Genomic DNA, 21,589 nt, shown 5'->3' with positions numbered 1-21,589 from the left:
ATTTCCTTTTTTCGATTTTTTTTTGTGGAGTAAACCTACTGTAGTAGACCTTTTTGGCATTGGCAAAAAAACGCGGTATGTAGGCCTCTAAGACAGCCAAGGTAACATTTGTATCCTCCCAACTACCCACTACCGCGTATTCCCGTTCCACATTCCTTTTGGCGATTTGCGTGGTGGTCTCTGAGTTGAAATGCCTAAATAGGAGGGACCATGGTAACTTTAGACTAAAGAACTCTCTGAAATATGCTTTCTCTCGCAGCCAAGTTTAAAAGGGATATGTGCTTATAGTTCTATGAAATAATAAAATACAACAGATTTTCTTTAATACTTTAGGGTTTTAATATCACTTTAAGAGCTATTTGAAAAAATATGCAAAAATATATTTGATATTCGGAAGTCTAATAGATTTTTTAAAAATCACGATGTTCTTTTATATATTGCATACTTTTAGAAACCTCTATAACTGAGATCAAAATTTTTTATGTAATGCCCTAGCATAAAAATTGAAATGCATCAAATTTATTAGCTATCTTTTTAAACTTGGTTGCGGAACAAAAGCCTAGATTTCTTATTTGAGAGGACCAAGACCTACGTGCAAATTTCCGCATTGCCACAAAGGTGAAGCGAGAACCTCCTCCAATCGCCGTTAAAAGGATTATGGGCATCGAAAACACAATATGGGGGTACCCGATTCCTAACACAGTCGTTGAAAGCAGTGTCGAAATACTGTTTGCTCTGGATTCGCTTATTGGGATTTCGCATCAAACTCTGGGCAAAGATCAACGGATGGCGTTGATAATAGTAGGCACTGATCACCTTTTGTATGGGATCGCGAATCATGTTGATGTAAATTGGACGGAGATGTCCGTGCTTTGTGAAGTTCACCCAATTGGCGTGCTCCACGTAAGCAGCATGGTCACCCAGTCCAAAAAGCTGTTCCACCAAATCCTTCTCATCCTCTTCGCTATCGGTGATTGGCTTCGTGGCTCGCACTATGTTCCTGTAAGTGTCGAATCCATTGCGATCACCCAAATGCTTGATGAGACGCGTCATCGACTGACTTCCCGTCTTTTCCAGTCGATTGTAGAACACAAAATCACGTTCCGCCTTGGGGGTATTATTCAGTTGGGCGGCGTCCAAATATTCCAGCTTGAAAGTTAGGAGAGAAATAAGTCCACTTTCTTCCAAAAACAAAATGATACCAAACAAATACAACACAAACTACACAACAGGGTTTTTGGGTAGTAAAGTTAATAGAAAGAGTAGTTCAGAAATGCAAATGTCTGTTTATTGCAAAATATTGTCGATATAAACGCTGCTTGCAAAAATAATAAAAATCATATTCCTGGGAGAAATTGGCTCGAATTATTTGCTTGATGCGTTCGCTAATTTTCGGTTTCCAGTGATTTGTATTTTCCTTCTTAAAGGCCAGGCCTTTGATGGGTTCTATGGGAAGATATAGGGATTTATTTGATACCTCTTGAAAAGACAACTTCAAAGGGACTTTACCATAGTACAATTCCGTGGCGCCTTTGAAAAATCGTGGTATATATTCCTCGAGTACTGACAAAGTAACATTCACATCCTCCCAGGAACCAATCACAGAGTAATCACGTTCTACATTTTGCTTAGCCCTTGCTATTGCTCCCGGGGTATTAAAAGGTCTTGAAGGGTATGGAAAAACCTTACTGTTATGACATGAAACTACCAGAATTGAAAACTACCTACTCGCAAATGGGTGAGTGTCCGCAGAAGAACAAGCTCTGACGCTTGTGATCGCCGGGATCTTCTTTGTAATTAAGGCCGTAATTATAGCGACATTCAGGATCGTGCGTCAGGACACATTCCTCAAAGCTCTTGACGTAAAAGGTGCGATTATGAAATGATCCAGTGATCTCGTACATATTTAAAGAATTCCAGGGTGTGCGTACATGGTAGAACCAGCTGATCACTCTTTCAACGGGGTCACGAATCTGATAAATTATGTTTTGTATGAGTAAGTCTTCTCAGAACAGATTATTTGTCCTACCATATTGATGTAAATCGGTTGGGGATAATGAAATGGCCGAATGTTCATGTAATTCATGTGCTCTACATAGACAAAGGCGTAATTCGACTGTAAATCCATTATTCGAGTGACTTCCTGTTTTTGGCGCTCCATGGGCCAGTACATTCCAATGGGCTTCGAAAAAGGTGCCCGTTCGTTCTGAAAGCCGTTCTTTTCACCCAATCGTACCATCAACTCGATCAGCGTTTCACTGCCCGTCTTGGGCACTCGATTAAAGAAGAGGATGTTGCGAGTATGAAACCTGGTGTTGTTGAGGAATTTCGGATTCAATCGCCACAGCTGCAAAAGGTCACAGTTGTAGAGAACAAAACCAATCACAGACAAATAGATCCACAGATACTAGTTGTATAGATGGATAAACACATAAAGCTCTAGGCGGGATTCGGGATACACAGAAAGCAACCGGAGGTATTTTGAAAAATACATTCACACACAAAGCAATCAAAAACGGTTTTTACCAAAAGGTTTAAATAAAGTGTGTATAGGGTCCATTTCATAAAAAGTAAATAAAAAGTTTTTCAAGATGTTTTTTGAGATGTATTTCAATTTGTTTACTATGCAAGATCCTTTCTTTCTAAACAAAACCAATAAAAGTCTGGCATCAACGTTCGGTTTCTTTTAATTTGTATTCTTACAGTCCTGAGTTCAGTTTTAATTGTACATTTCATTCTGACTTATCACGTATTTTATTTGTTCTTACTATAAGTTTATTTCAATAGTCCTCATTGTAATCGTTTTGCTGTTCGGGTACCAAAAGGTAGTCATCCTCCCCAACTTTCATTCCTTGAGTCAAAGCCGCGTACTGAAGATACAACCGCTGCTTGCAAAACTCGTAAAACTCAATCTCGTTGGTAAGATTTTTCCTCAAAATAAGTCGGGTTTCGTCGCTAACAATGCGAGTAACATTATTGCGATTTACCCTTGACAGGCGATCTTTTCCCACTGAAAAATGTTAAGGGGAGGGTGTTGAGATAGATCCTCAGCTTGGATTATGTACTTTCTTACAGTAGTAGGCTACTTTGGCATTGCGGAAATATCGTGGTATATAGGCCTCCAGAACGGACAGCGTTATATTCGTATCCTCCCAGGTGCCCACTACGGCGTATTCCGTCTCCACAGTTCGCTTGGCCTTCTGCATGGCAGCCTCCGAATTAAAGGGCCTATCAACATGGTTTTCGAAGAGGTTATGATCGTATTAATGTCCCTATCTACAACCCTACTTACATGCACAGCTTCTGATTCATGCCGCAAAAGAACAGCGTCTGTCGGCGATGATCGCCCACAGGGTTTTTGATTTGCATTTGGGTAAAAGTACAGTGAGGATCCTGATTCCGTACGCAGGTGTCCAGATCGAGGTTCAGGAACTCATCCGAGGGCATCGGCGGTGCCTGGTCCCCCAACTTGGCCTTCATATCGCGGTAATACCACGGAGCCCGAATATAGTAATGCCAGCTGATGATCCGATCGATCGGATCGCGAATTAAGTTAATATAAATCGGTTTGGGCAAATGGAAGCGAGTGAAGTTAATGTAGGCAATGTGCTGGCTATATATATGTGGTTTTGGTCGGATCAGGAGTTCGGCCACAAGATCATTCTGCCGCTGTTTATTCATCACGATAGTTTCATGGGCACTACCCTTATTTCGAGCATGGGTGAAGCCATTGATTTTGCCCAAACGGGCCATCAGTTCCATCAGAGATTGACTGCCCACTTTGGGGACTCGATTGAAGAAGACAAAATCCACCTCGGCGAATTTGGTGTTATTCAAAAGATCGGCCTTCAAATTGAAACCCTCATCATCACTGGTTCCCATACTATTGGCCAAATCATCGTCATTTTCCTCGACTTCCTCATCATTATCTTCGTAGTGGACATCATCCTCCTTGCGTTTATTTTCGGGAACAGCCAGTTGTTTATCATGGCCAGCCTTGTGATTATGGCCATCGATCTTTTTCTGATGATGATCTTTCTCCACATGATGATGGTGCGTGTGGTGATCATGATGATGTCCATGTCCCGTCGAATCCCGCAACTCCTCCTCGCTGCTCCGGCGATCGTGTATATTAAATCCAACCTTCTGCATAGACAATAGGGGCTATATAAGGCTAAATCTGTGCGAAATCTACCCAAGCTAAACGCCAAATCAAAAGTTTACCAAGCTGGAGTTAGAGTTATTCCGGAAAAGATCGAAGGAGTACGAAAGTTAGGAAAGTTTTTTATTACTCTTCAACGAACCCTTAGTGACTAATTTTTTACTATGCCCTCAGCTTGGGATCTTTATCCAGCTGTAGGGCTATGTACTGCTTGTACAGTCGATGCTTGACAAACTGATACAATTCGATTTCCCGGGTGAGATTTTGGCTGAGCAAGGCCCTTGCTTTTCCGCTGAGAAGGGGTCGGAAGGCATTTCGGTTAACATTTCCCAATGTCTGCTTTAAAGCGTAGTACTCGTCTTTGGCCCCGGCGAAAAAACGTGGGATGTAGGCCTCTAAAACCGATAGTGTGATATTCGTATCCTCCCAGGTTCCAACCACCGCGTAGTGCTCTTCCACATTCTTCTTGGCCCGCTGCATGGCCTCATGGGAATTAAAGGGCCTGAGATGGTTGGGTTTCACTTAGTTCTCGACTTTACTGGGGTCAGTTTCAGGATGGTGGTTCTAACTCAAGGAGAGGTTGATCGAAAACTGGAGAGGATTTTGATCTCAGTTATAAATTACTTAATGGATTTTTCTATTAATATCTTTTAATATTCTCATCAGGATTTCAGCTACAAAAATTTTAAATAAATATAATCTTAAAGATCATTTTATGATTTAACTTTATAGAAAATGTTAAATCCCAAAAACCACCCTTCCATTTAGCGACCAACCACTCCTAGAACCCCCCCCACTCATCTCTAGAACAGCTACTCACATGCACACCTCCATATTCATACCGCAAAGGTAAAGTGACTGTCGCCTGTGATCGCCCAGATTGCCCTTTTCCATTTGCTCGTACACACACTCGGGATCGCGTTCCTCGATGCAGCGGTTAAAGTCCTTTTTCAGCCACTCTTCAGTGGGCAATTTGACGGCATCCCCGAAAACCTCCTTTCTTTCGGCCATATACCAGGGAGCTCGGGCATAGTAGAACCAACTGACCAACCTTTCGATGGGATCTCGTACCAAGTTGATGTATATGGGCCAGGGTTCATCCATTTTATCAAAATCTATGTAGGCCACATGCTTGGTATATGTATCGGCTCGACTGCAGTTAAGTACTTCAGTGCGTAGAAAGTTTTTGGCATACGAATCGTGCATTATCACCACTTCGTATAATCCCTCGACATCGCGACGTGCTTCGAAATCATTTTTCTTGGCCAGGATCTTGAGCAATTCCATCATCTTTTCGCTGCCCGTTTTTGTAATACGATTGAAGAATACTGTGTCCACTTGGGCCAGCGGTGTGTTGTTCAGCTGGGCGGCGGTCAGGTGTTTGAGCTGGCGAATTGCAAAAGTTGGGAGTGCTAGTTGGAGTAGTTTTCAGGTTGCAGGTTTCTTGGTGTTGGGAGCACAGACACAGAGATACACGCACATAAACGAGTCAAAACACAAGTAGGACACAACATATAAAGTTTGATAAAAATAGACTTTAAGCGGTTGGTTTTTTTTTTCATTTTTTTGGAAGCAACAAACAAGGCACCTGGGGGCATCCCATCATTTCAGAAATTTCGCAAAGAAGTTGAACACACAGCTGGGTATGTCGACATAAGTATTAATCCTCCCCACAACGGACACTTACCTTTACTATTTAATCTTTATAAATCGATTTTCTATCGCCTCTATGTCGCAACTAACTAACGAACCATAAAAAAAAAACCAAAATATATTTAAGACTGCGCTGACAAAAAATTCCAAGACAGAGTCGAAGTGTAATTTTCGTAGTTTTTGTTAGTGTTAGGAGATTTCTTTATAGGATAGTGTAGAGCCAACTAGAATCAGAGTATAGGTGTATAGATATAGGGATAGCTGATAGTCTACCAGATAGCTAAGTGGCTAAACTGTTTAATTCTAGTGTGTGTGGGGTGTTGTTTGTGTTGTATGGGGGTGAGGTCTTACGAGGATATTGCTACAGATATATAATGGAGGCCACACTTGACACAATGAGTGCGACAAAGACAGCGCATGAGCGATACAGAGACAGAGAGAGAGACGACAAATGAGATTTTCTGGGCAGGCAATATGCTAGATGCTAAATGCAATATCAAACACCAAGGAGCTAAAGCTTCCGTTCCACATGTCGGTAGCTTTTGATGGACTTTCATCGATGGTTGCTATTTATTCCGCTTTATGAACCACCAATAATGTATGCAACAATGTTTACGGCGATATGGCAAAATGCAGTACATATTAACTTTATGGAGATGCTCTTACCTGGCCAGTGCTCTTCAGATAATTATAGGTGCCATGCAGAGTGTTGATATCGTCGTGCTCTGAAAGTATGGTAAAGATTTTATTAATGCAAGTTTTTTTTTAAATTTTAAAGTAAAGAGCATAACAATTTTTTATGTGTCTAATATAATATGTTTAATTTGAATGGCCTGACTAATTTAGGATAAGTTCATTTCAATAAAGGATCAAAAATTGAATTATTTTTATTCTTTTCGAGATGATAATTTAGGCTAGCAGTTCAAATTTTTTTAAAAATCTAAGGATTAAATGTAAATATCTAAATCTGCATGTAAATTATTCATAACAACATACAAATGTTATATTATTTATTAGGTTAAGTCAAGAATAGTTAAGGGAACCCTTATTGGCAAATGGCCTCGCTTGTTTATTTTTCAAATACCCCACGATGATCCCATTATCGTCTAACATCGCCTTGATTACTAATATCAGTTATCATCTCGACCCCAATTAAATTGAAATATTCGATGACCTTAAAAACTGACGCCAAAAAAGGAAGCAACCCGAATACTTTTACTTTTTTACATTTGGGCCCGAAAGTGTTTATGCAATATTTGAATGGGATGCTGAGGCCCAAGTCGAAGTTGAAGCCATTTACAGCTATGAAAAATAAATAAAGACGAGTGCAATAAATATGCAAGCTCATGATGATTCCTTTCACTTTTCCGGATCTCTTGGGATGCGATAGGGATCATCTCCGGTGGATTTGAAAGGTTTCCACCATTTCTTCGCCGGCCCAAGAAGTAAACGCATGTAAATGGTTATTTCTGCGTGTCGTGTGGGCAATTAAAGTGCTAATGCATAGACATTTTTCCGACTTTAACTCGTGGGCAGTCCGTAAAATTTAAGCCAAACTGGTAAATGACTGCAATTGATCATATGGACACGGAGAGATTGCGGAAAACATCTTGATTTTCAAGTGTAGTGTGGGTCGGTCGCACCACTTTTGTTTTGGTTTAAGCTTTGGTTTTTATGGTCGAGTATTTCATAATTCAACGCGAACTGGACAAGGAAGTCTTCGTATATCCAGTCCGATTGCCTTTAAACCAGATCCAATGTATTTGGTCAATTGGGCAGTTTCACTGGAAAATGTGAATGAAAGTGTTGGTCCAACTGGTTTCAGCCGAGTTTCTGCACAAAACCGCCGGCAACAAAGTCACTGAACCAAGAGTGAAATACATTTTGCGGTCGAAACCTTAAAATAGAAGCCTGCCCTCCTTTTTATTTGTCACTTTTTAACTTCATTGTTTTTCGGATTTTTGTGTTTGTTTTCGTTTCGTGCGGTTTGAAAATTGGGTCACATCCCATCCAATTCTCTTGTTCATTTGATCTGATTGGGTTTTGGATTCGGTTTTATCTGTTGTTCTAATGCGACCTTCAATCCTAGCCTAGCTCCGGTTATTGGCCACTTGAACTGTCAATGTGTTGAAGGTGAACCACGTAGCATATGTCGCAGTTTATTGAATATGAGGTCTTTAAGAATTACTATGTGAATTTATTCTTGGGCTGGGATTGGTCAGAGTTTATGTGGTGTGCATTTTAAAGCGGAAAGTTGTAAGTTGTAGACTTTAAGATTCGGATATTATAGTTCGAATGAAACCCTTAAGAATTATGGTATTCAAAAGTTTTCTAAAATACAAAAATAAACATTTTTGGATTGGTTATTTTCTTCTTTAAATCAAAGTCCCAATTCAAATAATTAAAATATTTATTTTTCTAAAACAAATCAGAAGTTAAAGGTATTAATTAAGCTTAGCCATATTTGTTGTATAAGTATTTTTTATTCATTATGACTAGCTTGATTTCCCTTAAGCGTATTGTACCTGCACTCTGCTTCTATATCTTTACCTGTCATCCCTGGACAGACCCACCCAAACCTCGTTCATTAGATTAATTTTATGTTTCACTTCTCAATCTCTCTATCGCACCCTATCTCAAGATCTGGCTCTAAAATTATCCGAGCCCCTTAGTGCCGCCCCTGCTAACACAAATTGCTTGCTTGCTTGCATTTTCCAACTAAATTGGACCTCAGCTCCAAAACACTTTGTTTTTTTTGTAGCTAGCAAACAGAGAGAAAAACATTAAAATTATTCATCAGTACATAGAAATCGTTGCCTTTAAAAATAAATATAATACTTGGCATTTAATTTACCAATATTAATGGTATATTTTTGTAGCAGGAAATGTAAAGTCTGCAATCCCAATAAATTGTACAAGTTTTGTAACCCTTTCTCTCTGTGGAGGAGTAGGTATTGCTTTTGCTGTTGGTGCTATTTTTATGGGTGTTTGGGTTCGTCGCTTAGTTCGTGTCTTGTGGCTGTCTAATTGAAAATAAAGCTGCCCGGTTCGGTAGTGAGCGCAAAGAACTGATTTGCTATGCATTTTAGCCAGGGGCAAAGTTGGCATTGCTACATTTTGCTAAGACTGTTGTTACTGTGCCAGTTAAAGGTGCTGGCAATTGCTGGGTTGGATTCTTACTTGAGAGACAATGACTTGTGACAGGTAGAGTGCTGAAAGGTTCTAAAGAGGGTTGATCTATCATGTCGAGGGTTATTGTGGACCAAAACCGAGTTCCGACAATAAAAAATTCACTACAACTGTCAGTGACAAATGAAGGATATTATTTATATCAATTCCCTTTCTTTTGTAAAGAATTTATTTCAAGTAAACTATAATTCCAGTTCAATACCTTGAAAAAGACTCTGAATGTAGTAAGTGCATTCCTTTTTAATTAAATATCAACAATGAAAAATGTCAAAACATCTCAAAATTTTGTTAACCGAAATATATATTAATACTAAAGCTAGTAAAAAGCATGTGTTGCAAAAGATAACTTTCAATAAAAAGTTTCTACATTGGCGTTCTAAAAATGTGCTTAGAAAATGGGTTAATTTCTTCTATAAATCATTCTCCGCTTAAGCTACTCTTGGTAAATGAATAATTTCCTGAAATCAACTAAAGAATTTTTTGGAATTTCCCCCAACCATTTCCATTTGCTCATTAGACCACGAAATTAAACAACGAGCAGACGACTTGGCTTGCATCGTTCAGCACCGTTAATTAACTTAAGTCAAGTTCAATGTTGCCAGCCAAATACATATGAAAAATAAATACAAAAAAGGCAGGCAGACGAAAAAAACCGACATCGGCCAACGGCAACAAACGGTGTCATCATCATCATGATGGCTTAAACGAGCATGTTGAGTACGTCGTCATATTCGTATCTTTATCTCGTACTCGACCCCGAGTCGTGTGAGTCAATTAAATGAAATATTTATGAATGGATGAGCAAATGGCTGGAGGTAAACCTTTTTCCTGCATTTCACACTCTTTTATTTCGTTTTGTCTTTTGCCCAAAGAAAAACACCATCACCGTCACAAGGTGTTATTTTATTTTCCTTTATTTTTTCTCCAAAAAATATTTTCTTTCTTTTTTTTTTGGCTGTTTGTAGTATTTTTTTTGCCATTAGCCGGGTTTTTTTTTTGGAGAGGGGCTAACCGGGGACAATTTGTAACTGTCGGCAATTGACGCGTGCGCAGACGCAAATGCAAGAGCAGCAACAATGAAGATGCCACCAGCTGTGCAGCAAACATAACCCACAAGTGCACTATGGTCGCATCTGGCCCGACTTTATCCACTTCCACATCATCATTATCATCATCATCAGTCACGGTGTAGTGGAAAATCGACTTGGGCTGCGGAATTTTCGCCTGTTTAATCCCCTTTTAAAAGGGTATTGCAGATTTTTGTAGGCAATTATTCATAAATAGTTGAAAATTATCAACAAAGAAAAAAGACTTTGATTATTCAAAAAAATTATTTAAAATCTCAGAGATCAAAAGGTAGAGTAGAAAGGTTTCAAATTTAATTTATATTCCCATAGCTATGTCAGTTTAAAATGTAGGCAAAATATTAACGATACAAAATAGTATAAGTAAATGTCAAAATTTTATTTTTGTATTATTTCGATTTACCAACTAAAATAAATAGTCAAAGGAGCTCGATTCAAAAGAAGATAAAGAAAAGAGATATCCATAAAAAATGCAATTTAAACATACAAGTTCGGCATTAAGCCGAAATATAGTTTTAAAAATAATTTAATGTTTATATAAGTAGTAGTAGTGATCTAGCAGGGTATTTAAATTTCGGCCCCCAAAGAAAGTCGAAGCTGTTCTTCATTACCGTCAGCCGACTGATGTTGTTGTTTGGCAATCACCGCAGTTAGGCGTGAAGTCTTCTGTTTTCTTTCTTCGGGCTCCTTCAACTTACATTTTCCCCGCGGAAAGCAACCAAGTGGAGATCACTTGCCACAGCTGCTGTTGCTGCGAGGTTGGGGCAACATTTGCCTAATTTGCAAGTGGAATTGCATGGCCCGAGCAACCCGCCAAACTTCCGGCATGGAAATTAGGGTTTTGCGTTTCCAGAGACTTTTGATTCGATTTTGAATTTTTCCGCGGTTGCCTAATGATAGCTTTATTAGTTGGTTGGAAACTGCCTAATTTGGGGTTTCTGACTGATAATTATTATTATTGAGTGGCAGAATCTCAAGAGAGGCTCGAAAAATATGCGTATTATGCTCTTTTCATAGCACTTTTTATTGTTTACGCACTTCAGTGCGGTTTGGTTTTTGGAATTTCGAGTATGTTTGGCAAATATTTATGTGGAGCAAAAAGGTGTCAAGTATTGGCTTTTGTGGTCGGCAGTAATGTGATCTTGATGGGAGTATTTTAAACTGTTTGAAGAGATTGCATTCACAGGAAAAAGTTTTAATTATAATCTTTTTATAAATAGGTTAATAAAGTTGCATTTTAAAATGATATTTCTATGGCTTACATTTCACAGTTCCCTAGTTTATACTATTATTTTCTATTTAATCGTTTCTTATTTGTAAAATGCACATATGATTTTCATATTTTTTCTATGTTTATCTGCATAGGTGTTTTAATATGAAAACCACAAACAGATTTTACCCATTTTTATTTCACAACAATTAATCCCCTATTTCCTTTGGCTGCTTTTATCATCATTGTTTACTAATTGAATTAATAATATTACAATCAATATTATGCATTATTTATATGTGCCACAAAAACCAAAACGAGCTTAACGCTATGTCAAAAGGTTAAATTCCCAGTCACGCAGATAATGCCCCTAACCCTTTCCCCAGCGGACCTGTCGCTCCTAAATAATTTATTAATGCACTAAAATATTGACAAAAAATGACTCTTTTATGTACAAATGTTTTATATGTATTATATGTAAACACATGCATATTGTAATTAAAATGTGCGCCGCACATATTTTAAGCAGCAGCAATCTATGAATGCATCGACCATATATTATGTTGATTTTAATTTGCCAGTTTATTAGTGCTATTCCAAAAGTACACACTAATAGTGTAATAAATGCACATATATTTATATATACTCATTGTGCTACACTTACGAAATAGACCATAATTAATTCACGAGCACTAATTTAGTCTAAAACGATTAACTAATTTATGGCAAGCGCCAACGGAAAATATTAACAAAGGTCTACTCAGCCTCCCTGAATCTGTTCTTTTTATCCGTTTTTGCGTGGTTTGAGGTTTGGGTCAATGTGGTAATTAAAAATCAATTGGGCGTATCTGGCTGTTAAAAGCGGCATTGTATAGATTGAATGGGTGGCTCAGACCGCTCTGTTAAGATACTTTTAGTAGTACTTTTCCTATAAAATAAATTGTAATTACAAATGAGAATACTATTTTTTAAGGAGTTTTTATAAGATGTAAATTGATTTCTTTATTAGACTCTAAAATTGAGGATTATTATGAATATTATTTTTTAGAAGATACACATTTTGTAATAAAAGCTTGCCTAAAAGAACTTTTTAAAAAATATTTGTGTAAGGATTTTTGACAGACTAAAAAATTAAACAAATTAAAAAATAATAATATAGATTTCTGTTCTTTTTTGTTAGATTTTTTTTGGATGGAAGCTAAGTGTCTAATTGGCCCAGTTTTAGGCTAGAAAAATTCCACAAATATCCCTCAATCGTACCCTATATCGATACCACTATTTTTTGCAGTTTGCTAAGCTTCCTGTCCAAATCTGATGCCTTATTCCGATAGGCAACGCAACGCGAATGCAATCGAGCGCAAATTCTGGCCCACAATTTGGCCTTGTGTCCATTGTTCCGCGATGGAAGTGAGATGAGGTGAGATGAGATGCGTTAGATATGCATCTGAGATGTGTAGGTATATTCGGGGGGGAAGTGGGTGGCCGAGATACCGGAACCCAAGGGGTAGTGACTTACTGCCCGCATCGTGTCCGCTGATGTGATTGCCCGTTAGTCCCAGGGCCGAAAACTCCGATGGTTGCAGCTTCACCTCCATCTCCTTGAGGCGACTGTTCAATTTGTTCGTGTGCATGAACAGGAAGAAGGTGCACGAAATAGCCAGCAGGGCGATCAACTCCACCGAACTGCAAGAGAACAAGCAAATAAATTGTTAGTCAAAGGTTATCCAAGAGCTCGCTATTCACCATTTATAATGGCCATTAAGCTTTTATAATTTACGCCAAATTGGTTTTTAGCAGCTATTATTTCATTTACACTTCGAATTGCTGTCACAAACAGCCACTGGAGCGGTTCCCCATCCCCATCCCCATTCCCATTGCCCAAGAAAGGTGGTATAGGGCCAAAGGTCCAGCCAGCGGGACTACAAAGTGTGCGCTGTGACAACATTTAATTAAGTTCTGAAAAGCCGGAACGGAATAAAACGAAACAACAAAGCAAAAATCGGCGAAGGGACACAAGAAATGCACTGGTTGTGAAGTAAGAGAGAAATTGCAAAAATTATAAAAGAAAATTAACAAACAATGCGGGATGAGTTGTGGGGTGTTGCTCCAAGGGATACCTGACAGGTGTGCGGTACAGCTCAGCTATCGAGGTATTTTAATGGCATGGATAATCATTGTTAATGCATCATTGCAAGCATTAATATGTATAAATATGCATATTTTTATCAGACCTATAATTATTAATAAATGCCATCCAAACTTGTGTTTGATCAATTTGATTTTACATGTATAAACATTCAAAAATATATTTAATAAAAGTTACGTTATACCCTCCTGCCTTATTTAATGATATTCAATTTATAAAGGTCTTGAGTAAATTGGTTTTCACTTTTTAACAGTTAAACTTAAGTTTAAGGAATTGATTTTAAATTGATCAAATAAAATTGATCTGCGATTTACGATAATTAAAAAACTTTAATGGAGCTCATAAAAACATAAGCCCATAAATGTTAGGGATAACAAAATGAGGATGTAAAATACAATCCAACTATTGCCATAAAAACCCCATTCGGAAAAACATTCGTTTTTACGTTTTTGTATCTCTTTTTTAAAATTTTGAATCAATCAAAGGTTTATAAAAATGAATGAATCAAAAGTAATTTTGTTCTCCGAAAATGATCATTTTTATTGGCACGGACATAAACATTTTTGGAATTACAAAAGTTAATAAGAAAATTTTAAATTTAATAATTTTGATAATTGTTCCCTTTCAATGACCATTTTTTTTAACAGAAAAAAAGAACCAAAAAATAACAATAAACGTTTTTACTTTTCTGATCCTCTCCTTCAATTTATATCCCATCAAGGGATTTCCTCCCTTAGGTCGCTCTATTTACGTTATTGTGCCAGTGCGCTTGTTTTTATTTTATTCAAGCTTCCACACGACTTTCAATTGTTTTCCTTTTATGCATATATTTTCATATCAAATTGAATTCGCAGCGTTCAGATTTGGCATTACTTCTGCTTGAGTCGGTAAGCCAGAGCGGACAACAATGACCCAGTTGGAAGGGCTTAACCGAGTTGCAGCAGACCGGACAACCTTTTGTGGGCCCTGGTCACTCCTAAAGCACACACAAAAAGTATATATTTAAGTATATATCTATTTTTATTTTGTTTTTATTATTTTTTTTTTACTTCTGCCCAACGTTGATAACAAAACACAGCACAAAGAAATAGAAAGAAAACAACGAAACTCCTAAAGAGAGTTGAAAAATAAAACCAAGTAAAAATTGCAATGCAAACTGTTTTCTTTGGCAACTTTTTAATGCCGTCCGCTGCTCAAACTGGACAGCAGCAGAAAGAAACAAAATTAAAAGCAAAAACAGAGTGTATGTATTTTTTATTGTTGGCTTTTGTTGGCATAAATCTACGGGCAGATAGCGGGAAAACTGGGCAGACAACAACAGAAAACTTAAAAAACGGTATCAAAATAATAATGACAATAAATGCGGCCATAGAAGGGATACAGATACAAAAAAAAAACGGCGAATAAAACAGGCTTATAAACCGAAAGCTTAAATACACTTAGAAATCTAATACAAATCTTTAATAATTTTTCTGAAACATAATATAAATGTTTGTATAAAGGGGAAACCCTTTAAATGGTTTTTCATTTTTTGCATGTTCTTGTTCTGAGAATTTTAAAACTTGCGACAAGTTGAAAATACCTGGTGAAAAAGCATAATTTAACTCCATGGTCAGAATTTAGTTCGAGCCATCTTGTTTAGTTTGTCATCAGGTGCACAGAGTAATTTATTTCAAGCGACTGCACTGAAGTTGCTCAGCTGGGCAGAATATCAAAGAGGAAAAACGGGGGACTATCGCAAAAATCCCAGGTTAGACTTTAGTGAAATGTATGTGGTGGATAGACAGATGCAATTGATAGCTGAAACAGTGTCCATGTGCTGTCCAGAAAGGAAAAATCCTTCAGACGGTCACCTGCTGTGCGGCATCAGCTCAAGTTGCTAAGTACGTATATATATATTATTTTGGGGGAGGCTTCGTTTCATTAGCCCACAGAGGCCGCCAAAAGTTTTGCGGCTTATGTGCAGGCGAATGTTTCAACTGGCCATTTATGGCCTCGTTTTTTTCTCAACTTATTGTTAAAGTTGACACTAAAGTGCCACGCAAATCCCACTTAAGCGCTCTATCCACCAAAAACTTGTACTTTTTCTTCTGCATATCCTAACTTCGTTACACAAACACAGTTGCGGTCAAGATGAAATGGGTAAAAAATGTTCAAAAATATTGTAATCTTAAGAAAAATAAATTCTTTTGATGATGGAGTAAGTTTATAATGTAGATATTATAATAACTATAACTTCCTATAATCATTAAGTTTTTTAAAAATTTAAGTTATTTTGTTTTTATAAGTGGTTTATTTAAATACCAAATTCAAAGTATAAAAAATATTTAGAAGGCTTTTTTAATAGTTTTACCAAACATAAGAAGCTTTGTTACTTTCCAAATGCACTTAGATACTTCTAGAATTTTGAACCCCATTGTTAACATATTTTTTTTGTTAGCTCAAACAAAAAGTCTGAAATTTATTGACATTTTGTTTGCTACTCCCATTGGATCGCCCGGCGTGTAAGTGTCGAAAGTTATGTGATTATTAAAATAATTTTACGTGACTGCGTCGATTTCTTTGGACAATTCTGGTGGGGGGGAGTTGTGGGATTTGGGAGCCAAGGGGTGTATTACATTTGGACCGACTGCAGTTCGTTTGCTGCCACGTACCACATGTGCAGGCCATTAGGGACTAAGAACCAGGGACTGGGACCTCGGCCACACTTGGTTCGTTAGCGCTTTTTTTGGGACTTTCAGCATACTATACTATATGTATGCGATGCCAGTTCTATTTCCCCTGCTCCGTGGGGGCGGATGGGTGCGGAGGTGGGCGTGGCAAGCGGGTATATGTGGCTCCAAGAGTAATAGCTTCGAGCTCAATTTCCACAGTGGCACAGTTGGCTACAACTACATCAAGATGATTGAAATATGTGCGTGCATGTTGGCAATGAGTGAAATGGGACGAAGAGTTATAGATATTTTTAAGTTAATCTGCCCTTTTGCAGCCAGGATTAAGTATATTTTTATCAAGATTTTAAACTTTTATTGTCAAATTAAAATATTGACCGTTCAGTTTTAACAGTTTTTAATGGTAGTAAGGAGAAAAATGTGTTTTGAACTCTATTAAGTTTACCGACAATTGCCAAAATTTGGATTAAAACGAAATTATAGCTAACAAATTAAAGAAAGCTATAGCTCTTGTATTTTTATAAAACATATTTATGGTTTATAATAATAGCTATATCAGACAAGACTTTGTCAGCAAGCGTAGTAATTACTCAGAATATATATATAAATTATATATACATATAGATAGATTGATTATAATATCTTTATATATACTGTATATTTGGTTATAATTTGTTGTAGTTAAGCATTTACCAAATATCCTTTTTGTTTGAGTTGTCACATTCTTATAAACCTAAAGTTTTTTAAGATATGGATAAATTACACGCATCACCAACTAAACTCAGATTAACTGTATCTCTAACTCAACTTTGAGGTGGTGATTCTTAGAAATGTTTACAGATAATGTTATGCATACAACAACCATGACCATAGGTACGTCTGGTTGCTTAGATTATTCCTACGGTTCATGCATATCCAGCGATTTTTCAGCGAATTCAATTCCCATCTCGGAGCAAAGAAATTGCAGAATCAGCAAGAAGTTGCCATAGAACGCAGAGTTCGTTGGCCAAGATGCTTTCCGTTTATCCGTCAGCATTTGTTGGCCAACACACCGCACCTTTCACTCCGGTGAAAGATGGTGATTTGAGGGGAGGCGGGATGGAAACGGAATAAGTCAGCTGCCGTTGCATGCAAATTGCTCGCCATTTCCGCTCATTGTCATTCGACTGCCCATACACGTAAGCCTAGGCATCAACTACCAACTGCAAACATAATTTAATTAAACGATGGCAAATTTTCCAGCTAATCAAACTGTAAAACGGCAAGCGACCAACAAAATTGCCGTCAGTTTCCAAGACATTAGAAATGAAGATTGCAAAATGCTCGGTTCAGAGAAATATTACAGTGGATCTTGGGTAGGAAAAAAATATTTTTTAAGTCCATTAAATATATGGGAAATCTAATATATTGTATACCTAAAACTCTTAAACATTTTTCTTGTAAATAAAAAATGAGCATAGATACAAATAATATACAAAGAAAACGAAGTTATGTTATTTTAAAATGCTATTGATATATTTATTTCTGTTTTTAAGAGAGACACTATTGTTCTTTTTAAAATAATATAAGAGCTGCAAAGCTTGATGTCAAAGAATTTAATTTAAATCGTTTAAAATATATAATTTACTAATAAATATCTCTAAGGTATGAACTATAATGGCTCTTCGCTATTATCAAAATTTATTTAATTACTTTAAATTCCTTACACGATTGGGAATTTAAGTTATGGAATTCGCACTGTTAGCAACCACTCAAAGTATACTTCAGTGATATACACTGAAGCAACTCCAGCTCCAGCAGCTCCAACTTGGTTGACTTGGAGAGCAGGCGCAACAAATTGTTCGAGACATGAAGATTTCTTTCGCAATGAGTCCGATTTTCGATGGGGGGATCTGCGAAGATGAAAAAACCGAATCGCGCTTGGAAGCCAACACACTCCAATCAATACACGCAATAGGCAAGTTTTGAAAGGTGTTTGAACCCATATTTGCCCCCTAGCCAACGGAGTTGGTATTAGAAGTGGCCAAACAAGTTGAAAGAACGCAAAGGTATGAACTATGATATCATAGAATCGAAGAATATGCCCAGATGTTCTGCCCCCTTACTTTGCAGAACAGTTCTTAACTGAACATTAGCACATGGGAGGAAATGTGCCTGGCACCATGACATAACCCAATCGCTTGGCGGTAGATCTTTTTATAACTAGTTTGCCCCCGGGTCACAAAATGATATGCCTGATTTAATATGCAAAGAAATTGAATATTATTCCGCGTTTTTTGGCGTAACAAAAGTTCAACAAACTTTTAGCCACCATTTTTTTGTTGGGAACCTTTCGCTTGACTTTTGGCTGGCATTCGCAATCCATGAGCACTTCATTAGGCAATTTTCGTGGGTCCGGCTCAAAGGCCCATTAAAATTGTCAACTAAGGTCAGTTAATGAGGCCTTCCGCTTTTGTTGTGTAAGCCCGTAGGAAAAGTGTGTGAGAAGCGCATAGAGAGGTGCAATGAGGTCGCTTGGGTCAGGGTTTAATCTCTACAGCTGAAGGTTCCGTTAGGCCTTATCCCAAACAAATGGGCATTTGAGGTCATAGGAAACCAATTTGGAGATGATTTCTTGGGATTTTCGGGATCTTACAAAGACAAAGAGTTGGGAAATTGTACCGACTATTTTGGGGCTTAATAGTTCTTAAAACCTTCGTGTTTTGAGTCATGAAAAGACATAAAGATTTCTTTAAGCTGTCTTTATCTTAAAGAAAATAAAATCACTAAACATTTTTAACAGGTTTACCAGAAAATTCATTTTGTTTGCCCTTATGGCTTTACCTACCTAAAGCTAAATGTATTTTATTAAATTCTCAATAAATGTAGTTACATTAAATGTGTTAGAACTACAAGATTTGCTACCCTTTAAATTGTGTGCAGAGATATCTTTCGTCACATTTAAGCACATTTCCCTAGGGCTTGGTCCGAAAACAGTATTCCCCTGCCCCACTCCAATTAAACTATTAACTCTAATCTGATAGCAGGCTCCGTGACTTTGGCCAGCATATAGATAGCCATCAGCCAAAGCAACAAGAGAACGGTCCAAAATCTCGGCTTACAGGAAAACTAGGCCAATTGTAATTAAAACGTTCTACGTGCCCCTGTCGATGATTTTTGGTTTTACTTTGGCATCTGGTGGGGGCAAAACTGACCCACATCTACCTGTAATTTTTCGGACCAAATCTCAGACGAAAAGTGCGTACCGGAAGCTCTTATTCCAAAATGTAGCCGAAGAAAATCAAAACGAAAATTTTTTTGTTGCGGCTGATTGAGTCAATTGAGCAATTGAATTTAGTGACGCCACAAAAAACGAAGTAAAGCAAGGTTTGAAAATAAACAAACAACGCGCGATGAGTAATAATAATAAAATAATATTTTGATTAGAAAGTTGTATAATCTTAAAAGAGACGAACGCCAACGATTCGAGTCATGTGAATTTTTTATGCAATTGTTTTTCTTTTCAGTTTTTCGGTTTTTGGTTTTGTTTTCGCACGTACCCATACCAATTTTCAGTGGAAAAGAGATGGAGACTCCGGCGGGCGGTTGATATTGTATTGTATAAGTAGCTATAGCTATAGATATATATATACAAAAATTGTCTGCAGCATGAAAAGCCATCAAAGCTTGGCATATGATTTAATTGAAGCCACAAAACAAAAGCAGCAACAACAGTCCACAGATTGGAACCGTGTTTATTTTAATTTCACAAATGTTATGCCATTTTTGAACTACATTTTACTATTATTCTTCTTTTTTTCTTTTTTGCATTTGCCGCTGCTCTTTTATTTCGTTATTTTTCTGTGGTTTGTTTACTCTAATAACAAGACTCAGTCAGCATTTAAAAACTCATCAAAAAAACAGTTTTTCCTCGTTTTTCATTGCGTTTTATGTGGTAAAGTAATTGTGATAAATTTTAAGTAAACAAGCGAAGGGCACAAAAAAAAGTTGGGTCAACAAAATTGCTTTTAGACAATGTTTAAACAGGGTGAGAGGGTCTAACAAATTTGCCTGGACTTTAATGGAATTTTGGTAGTGGCTTTCAGTGGTGAAAGCGATTTTTGCAGTTTTTAATTTACGCTCTTAAAAATAAATTATTGAAATACAAATCATAGCATGAGGTTTTACAGCGCTTTGGTTGTAAATATTTGAATTGATAAGATAATAAATTTCCAAATAACATAGTTTAAAAGCCTGCAATAGTTCTAATAAAATTTATATATTTTAAGAATATGGTATTTAAACTGACAATAAAAGAGTTTTCGAAAAGAGATGTCTGTGCCTATTATATTTCGGCTTTTCAACTTTTTGAAATGCGAGTTTATAAATTGTTTCTAGAATCTGTATTATCCCAACTGTTTCTCCATTTTCCATGTTAGACGGTCATTATCATTCAAGTTTAATGAGTGCAGCCTCAAATTCCACATACAATTAAGCCAAAGGCGACGACTTGCCCGAAATTATTGTAATCTTCTTCGGCACGCTCAAGAGTAATACAATACAACAAAATAGAAGTTAATGACTTTGCCAGCTGAAGCGTTCAACAGCCGCAAAATAATAATCAAAAACAAAACGATTACTGAAGATGCTGGTAGAAAAAAGAAAATATTTCGAAGGCATTTCGCGCCTGTATCGCATATCGTATGTAATAAAGTGGCGTTTAACACGCACTTGAAAATTGAGTTGAATGTGCGGAATTGGGCTTTATCCTTCACTCTTTTACCTCTATTCTCTCCAATTCCTTTTTCTACCTTTCTCCTCTCTCTATATCATGATTTATTTCCATTCATCAGCAGGCTTGTTGCAAATAATTCACGTTTCAAATAGAACGTGATCCCATAAAAGAAAGCAAAGTAAAAAGTAAAAAATAAAATCCCAACCGGACACAACATTCTGTGCTGGAAAACGGTCTTCTTTTCGATCAAATGGCTAACTGCGGTTACTGTGTAAAAAATGCGAGAAAAAAGTAAAAATACAACTCAACTTTCAATTGCGAATTGTGCGGCGTTTTCAAGGAACGTGCGACTGCAACGCTCCGCTGCAAATCTGCCACTCCCCCCGCCCAAAGACAAATTGTTTTTGCCTAACCCGATACAAATAGATACAGATAGACACAGTAAGGCTTCAATAAATCGAACGAAGTTTTTCTACGATTTGGGAACAATTTTCAGTTGGTTCTGTCAGCTCAAGACATTTATGAATCTTGTATCCTTCAAAAATAGCAATTATAATATCAAAACATGATAGGAATAAAAAAAGCTAGTAATAAACAGTGAATACAAATATACAAACTATTTTATTTTCTCATAGTTATGGTAAAATGGTTTTAAAAGTAATGAAAGAATGTTGTAATTATGCATTAAATAAAGAAAGTATTTTATAACTCGCTCAAAATTAATTTCCAGGAAATTTGAATTATGTGTGTTGGACTGT

The 21,589-nt window shown here is 37.1% G+C and overlaps 2 protein-coding genes across 11 annotated transcripts in view; both read right to left on the bottom strand.

Annotated features, from left to right (window-relative positions):
- Positions 1 to 21,589, bottom strand: part of LOC108043769 (heparan sulfate 2-O-sulfotransferase pipe) — a 43,188-nt gene that overhangs the window by 8,613 nt on the left and 12,986 nt on the right. For 6 of the 10 annotated variants that reach the window (XM_044458272.1, XM_044458275.1, XM_044458274.1 and 3 more), the window contains exons 2-3: positions 12,816 to 12,982; positions 6,482 to 6,540 (exon numbers count right to left, since the gene is read on the bottom strand). In XM_044458272.1, coding sequence (XP_044314207.1) covers positions 6,482 to 6,540; positions 12,816 to 12,982 — 226 coding nt within the window. Of the gene's footprint in view, positions 1 to 39; positions 195 to 592; positions 1,150 to 1,266; positions 1,447 to 1,509; positions 1,665 to 1,728; positions 1,974 to 2,029; positions 2,348 to 3,249; positions 4,147 to 4,267; positions 4,665 to 4,982; positions 5,549 to 6,481; positions 6,541 to 12,815; positions 12,983 to 21,589 lie in introns of those variants that run through there. The other 4 variants (XM_044458273.1, XM_044458276.1, XM_044458271.1 and 1 more) reach the window with 4 other exon arrangements.
- Positions 2,665 to 3,206, bottom strand: LOC123037450 (heparan sulfate 2-O-sulfotransferase pipe-like). The gene is made up of 2 exons (XM_044458279.1): positions 3,074 to 3,206; positions 2,665 to 3,010 (listed from the first exon to the last, which is right to left on the bottom strand). The coding sequence occupies exons 1-2, from the start codon at positions 3,204 to 3,206 to the stop codon at positions 2,781 to 2,783; spliced, it is 363 nt and encodes a 120-aa protein (XP_044314214.1). The 3' UTR covers positions 2,665 to 2,780.

Source organism: Drosophila rhopaloa, unplaced genomic scaffold (assembly GCF_018152115.1).
Source record: "Drosophila rhopaloa isolate 14029-0021.01 unplaced genomic scaffold, ASM1815211v1 contig_163, whole genome shotgun sequence".
Taxonomy (NCBI): Eukaryota; Metazoa; Arthropoda; class Insecta; order Diptera; family Drosophilidae; genus Drosophila; species Drosophila rhopaloa.
Note: the sequence above shows the minus strand (reverse complement) of the source record. Positions and strands in the feature narration are given on the sequence as shown.